General features: G+C 48.9%; 1 protein-coding gene across 1 annotated transcript in view; it reads left to right on the plus strand.

Moving 5' to 3' along the window:
- The window catches only part of LOC133156087 (contactin-5-like), a 44,879-nt gene extending 39,161 nt beyond the window's left edge, over positions 1 to 5,718 (plus strand). The window contains exons 19-24 of the mRNA XM_061281850.1: positions 3,045 to 3,279; positions 3,353 to 3,462; positions 3,700 to 3,886; positions 3,956 to 4,068; positions 4,151 to 4,319; positions 5,052 to 5,718. Coding sequence (XP_061137834.1) covers positions 3,045 to 3,279; positions 3,353 to 3,462; positions 3,700 to 3,886; positions 3,956 to 4,068; positions 4,151 to 4,319; positions 5,052 to 5,140 — 903 coding nt within the window. The 3' untranslated portion in view covers positions 5,141 to 5,718. The remainder of the gene's footprint in view (positions 1 to 3,044; positions 3,280 to 3,352; positions 3,463 to 3,699; positions 3,887 to 3,955; positions 4,069 to 4,150; positions 4,320 to 5,051) is intronic.
- The last annotated feature ends 282 nt before the right edge of the window (positions 5,719 to 6,000 follow it).

Here is a 6,000-nt window from a genome sequence, read left to right on the forward strand (position 1 = left end):
ATCTGCCGCTAAAGCTAATCAATCTCACGGCAAGCGAAGAGGAAATTGACGGCAACTTCTCGCAGGCTCAGCCCGCAGATGGGTTGGGAGTCGGCGGGTTACGGGGCCCGTCCCGATTGACTATGAGCAAGGCCAAGAATTTGTAATTAAGACGGGTTGAAGGACACTTTCGCAAAAGGGGGAAAGGTGAACAGATGTGCAATCAAGTTGTTATTAAGTAGGGCCTGGCAGCCCAACTGCCACTGGGAGAAGGAGTGGAAACGTAGGCCGTGGAGGGGCGATGGGTGGAGGGGCGAGCGTCAGCCAGATGGAATGGATGCCTGTTGGTGTCAATGACCGAGGCGCCGATGAAACATATTGTTGGCTTAAGTCCAATTAGCATATTAATACAGTGGTCCACTTTAAACTCGAATTTAATTCATTCCTTGACCACAACTCACTCGTACCTCGGATCAACTTTCTCCGTTGAAATGAATGGAAATGACACTCTTACAGATACCCCAAAACATCACTAAAACATGGAGTTGTCTTTTTTTTTTTCTTTGTTGTTGTTTTTTTAGAGTGTATCATAACTTCTCTTGCAATGCAATGAAAACAGCACAGGCCCCAAGATCAAACCCTGTGGAACACCATGGACAGTGGGGCAGGTTTGCAGTCAGACAACTAAGGCTAAAACCAAAAGATAAAGTAATGTAGCATTGTTTGATGAAGTCAAAGCAATCCGATTTGGTAGCACTGTGAGCTGCATCTGGATTAAAAGCACAAACTCTGGCGCACGTGTTCTGACATTTCAAAAGCTCCACGTGTTAAAATGTTTTTGGTATCGTAGAGGACCAGCAGCGGGTGGTGGATGGACCTTTAAGATTGTGTCTGTACAACTGCACTGCATCACACTGAGAGCTGTTTCTAATATTTTTCTTCCCTTTACCGGAGGAAGAACTCGATTTAGTACGTTGGGTGCAATCGGTGCTTTCCATTGGCCTTGGTGGAGGTTTTCACTCATGTGAGCGAGTGATAAGAAATATGAATGTGATGATGTCTCTCCACTCCGCCTCACTGTCATCCATAAATTTGACAAGCTCCTCTCTCTTGCAACCTCAACTGGTTTTCCCGCCGGTGCGCTATTTCCTCCCGTCGCCGCTCAACACGTTTGGGAATAAATCAGCAGCGGGGGCCAGGTGATCGATGGAGGCGCTTATGAAAGGAGACGCGACCCTTTTTGCCGGAGGCGGCGGCTCGTTGGGCAAGGCTTCTGCAATCATCTGCGGAAGGGTCGTCGACGGCCGGCTGGCCGGACGGACGGCGTCGGAGCGGGATGAATGACTAAACAGTCGGCTGCTTTTCCGCGGGGGCGTCCATTAGGGTTGGCCTCACAGTCACCGAGCCCATTAGCGCTTGGTCGGGAGCTGAGTTATCAGGCGCTGTCCACGTGTGCCCACTGGAGTATCTGAATAGTTTTTCGTCCTTTGACAGCCTACACAAGTATCTACCTACTTTATTTATCAGTCCGCATATAAATGATTTATGCCAGGAATGGTAAAACCCAAAATAGGCTAAAGTCTTTCTGACCCAGGAGCATGATCCACTCTGGGCCTGATTTACGAAAAGCTTTGACAGGCGCAAACTTGATTTTGCAAGCTAATGTGGGCGCATTCCGGATTGTGCCTGCCAAACACGCTAAATTGCCGTTGCGGGAGGAGTATATGCAAATCTTGTCGATGAAATTAGCAGAGGGAATGAGATTGATCAAACCTGATGCAAATGGCCCTGGCTGATTTTTTTTTTGGTGTCAGGTGAAATTAAAGTAAGGCGTTTTGGCAAGTACACAATATTTTAGAAACGCCACAAACAGAAATCGTCGATTCGGAAAAGCAATTTCGGAGCTTGTGATTGAACCCCATCGAGACCCGAGCCGTTATGCTCTGTCCACGTGGCTGCCCCACGCCGTCGGTTCACGCCGCTTCTAAAAGCGTCACCGGCCCGGCCCGTAATGATCCACTTTGATGACAGCTCATTTAGCTCTGCTGATCATCCCGGTAACGAGCGCGGTCACGGTGATTGGTCATCGCCTTTTCATCCGCCGCCATTAGCATCGGGGAGGACGCGGCTCATTTGAGCCAGGAGCCGATTCACTTGGAAGTGGCCGAGCTGTTTGTATGATTTTGATTCATATTTTTCCTTTCCTACTTAAAGTGCATTTTGGAACCAAGTCTAAACCTGAATGCAAGTACTTGATAGAAAAATTCGGCCTCAAAGTTGCCATGTCATCGTGTTGCGACCGACGATGCGCCTCGTCACTAAAGGGCTCCAGGTTCGATCCCCCCGTTTGGCATCGTTACGCTTTTCGTGTATTCCTTCCAGAGGAATCGACTTGAAATTGTGTAAAACACATGCAAATGTGAATCGGCGGCGCTTCAAGTCACTCTTGATTAATATTAATATTGGCTGTCACGCACCGTCATTAAAACATATCCCATTAAACGCAAAAAGGCGGCGGCTCCTTTCCATATAGCGCATTTAGCCAGGCCCTTAAGCCGCTCGGCTCGCATTAATTAATTGAATTCCGTCCTAATGAATTGCCGTTTGATTGGATAGAGTTGCTGGAAGAGAACCCGGGAGGGGGGGGGCACCAGCCGTCATCCAAAAGAAGTAGAAGGAAAAAAAAAGTCCTCCTGTCAGGGAAGCCGGGAGACAAATGTCTCGCTGCAAATGTGCCGCCAAGCCGCTCGCCTTGCGACAGACGGCGGCTTTATGAACACTGGCGGCGAATTACAGTAAACGGAGAGGAAATTGCTCCAGATGACAAAAGTTTGTTTCTTCAGTGGTTCTTCCAAAAGTGAAACTGCTCAATGTGTCTTTCCGTTTTAAATTGGTAAAAAAAAAAAAAAAGTGGCAATATGAGTTTTTTGTTGTTGTTGTTTTTAAATAGTCAAAACGAGATCTTCATGATTTCATGGTTGTTGTGGCCTCGCAGTAAAATAATTAAAAATAATTATAATAAAATAAAAATAAATAAATCTTTTTGCGCTTTCTTTCTGTTCCAGCCCGTGTCTGAGGAGTTCCAAAACGGCGAGGGCTTCGGCTACATCGTGGCCTTCCGCGCCAACGGCACCCGCGGCTGGAAGGAGAAGATGGTGACGTCGGCCGACTCCACCACGTACAAGTACCGCGACGAGACCTTCCCGCCGCTGACGCCCTTCGAGGTGAAAGTGGGCGTGTACAACAACAAGGGCGACGGGCCCTTCAGCCCGGTCGTCGTCATCTACTCGGCCGAGGGCGGTGAGCTCAAACTTGTGGCTTGTTGTTTTTGGAAAGAAAGAAAAAAAAAAACTGTCTATGTGTGCGTGTGCAGAGCCCAGAGAGGCGCCGTCCGACGTGAAAGCTTACGCAATCTCGGCTTCGCAAATAAGAGTCACGTGGAGGCCGCCCAACCCTGGACCCGGAAGACCCAAAGGATACGAGGTGCACTTACGCTCAGATGAATCAAGCAGACATTTCATTAGGTACACCGCGCACAGTTATGTGACTGGAGTCCCTTGTACTCGACTTAAGTTGACAGTTTTAAGACTTCATTGCCTGACGGACTTTTTTTGTAGATGGTTGTTGGCAGGAGTTACAAAGAATCTCAAGTGTTTGGAATCATTCACTCATTCCCTTCTCCCGTTGAGATTCAAGTTTTGAAATTTTAACCGTGACCAGGTGAGCTGCTGGAAAGAGTCCGAGAAGGAGGACTCCGGCTGGACGCAGAGAACCGCAAAGAACGAGACCTCACTGCTCCTGGGGGGTTTGGAAGGGAACAGCCAGTACGTGCTCACCGTCAAAGGCTTCAACAACATCGGGCAAGGACCCACCAGTGCCTCCGTCATGGCCAAGACCAGGAAAGCCCGTAAGTTTAAACATACCATGTACCCCGGCCCCTTTTTTTATTATTATTTTTTCCTTTGTGGCTCTTCAGCGCCCCTGCAGCCTCCAGGCAATCTGCAATGGATTCAAGAGGGCAACAACGTGTCTTTAAGCTGGGACCCGGTAAAGGCCAAGGAAAACGAATCCGACGTCATCGGCTACATGGTAACAGACACGTTTTCCGCGTCGACGTAAAATCCACACACGCACACGTGAAAAGGCCTCTGGTGTGGCTGCGGCGCCGCAGGTGTTACTCAAGCAGGAGGGCCGAGGCCACAACCAGGTGACCCGCACCATCAACCCGTCCACCACGCTGTCCCTTCCCGAGGGCGGCACGTACGTCATCGAGGTGCGAGCCCTCAGCGAGGGCGGCGACGGGGCGGTCAGCTCGCAAATTCGACTCGTCACCTCTTCCGGTAGGCTGCCGCGCTCGCTCGCCGTTCGTTTGCTAGCTTTAATTTTACAGGTGGGAAAAAGTACACAGACGTAAATAATGGCAGATGCTTACATTCCTTTCCTACTTAACGAAAATCGTTAACAATTTTGATAGAACAGGTAGCATGCTAGCATAGCTCCATGCTAGCCGTTGTAATTAAGCAATCCGAGCTCTTGCCTGAACAAAGTTTTCTTTGGCTAATGCTCTTTTAATTACCTCGCCCACACTCACAACGCTTCACGGACGCGCTCGGCCAATTAACCTGCTAGCGGCACGTCGGCGAGACAAGACCGCCCAGCAGATGTTTTATCCTCGTGGCCGCTTAACTGGCTGTATTGTTTGCACCCGTAATTACTTGGACAATGACACAGTCTCAACACACGCACAACACAAAATATGTTTGGAAATGTAGTGCAGACGTTCAGCTTGCATCCAACACCTCCAATCAAATAATTGACTTGCTTTAAAATTGGGCTGTCTAAAAATATATATATATATATATATATATACACACACAAAATACGCCCTCATCCAAGTCAAAATGGCGACGGCTATAAACAAAAGCTAAAAAAATACTTTGCCGTAAATGTGACGTGGCAACAGTTGCCCGCTCTCAGAATGTTAAGTGATTTAAGTAGTATGATTGATTCCATAATGATTTGCTGCTACTCCTAAATCTACCCCCCTCCCTCCCCCCTTTCTTTCCCGTCAGGTGTGCGAGCAAAGAGCGGCGAGTGCAAAGCGAACCTGGCGTGGCCCGCGTTGCTCTTGGTTCTGCTGGTGCCTTCAGCGTCCTGGTGAGGCCGCTTCACACTCATGCTTTTTGATCGGAGAGGAACGGATTCGCCCTTTATTTTTTGGGGGGGGGAATTCCCTTTGACGCCGCGAAGGAGGAAAGGTCCGGACGGGGCGGGTTGAGTCATCACGTCACCCGTTTAGTTTCGTGTCCAACATCGCGCTAGTGTTGTGCTGTCGTGTGTAATGCGAGGAGGGAGTTTTTTTTTTTTTTAAACAAAGTGCTCATCTCATTGACTCCCGGGGTCTGCCGGAGCACGCAAACTTCTCGGAAAAATGCAGCGGAAGCACGAGCAGGATCATCTGGGACGTGCGCATGGCCCGCCCCCACACCGCCTCTTTCCTCGGGCGGCAGAAAACTCAAATTTTTCTTTTTTGTTTATTGACCATACAAGGACAACTCGGACTACTTTTCGAGACTTGCTTTTTGTACACGGTGTTACTTTTTAGAGAAGAAGACGGTGGCGTGTGTCAGCTTCGTTTCTGTTGGTAGCAGCACTTCGGTGGTCACGTTGATGGAAGTACAGTAGGCAGAAGTAGCGACTCCTGGTGACCAATAAATGTGATGTCTATTTTTAAAATCATGACTTCTTGTCATCTATTTTGTTCGGGTCGGAATGCCGCGCGGCGCAAAATGTCTTAAATCAATCTCTGTGCTGCGCTCGTATCAAAATGAAACTAACAGAATCACTCGGCGATGTTGTCGTCGTTCCAAACACAAAAGGCTTCCAAAGTGGAGCTGATGGACGGGGACCTTTTCTCGCTGGCCCCCCGTTGCAGCTGACTTTAAATGTCAGCACTCAGACACGGCAAACATTTCATTTGTCACACGGCGCTGCCATTTCATTTGCCAACATCCCGTGCAG

The sequence above is a fragment of the Syngnathus typhle genome, linkage group LG6, assembly GCF_033458585.1.
Source record: "Syngnathus typhle isolate RoL2023-S1 ecotype Sweden linkage group LG6, RoL_Styp_1.0, whole genome shotgun sequence".
Lineage (NCBI taxonomy): Eukaryota > Metazoa > Chordata > Actinopteri > Syngnathiformes > Syngnathidae > Syngnathus > Syngnathus typhle.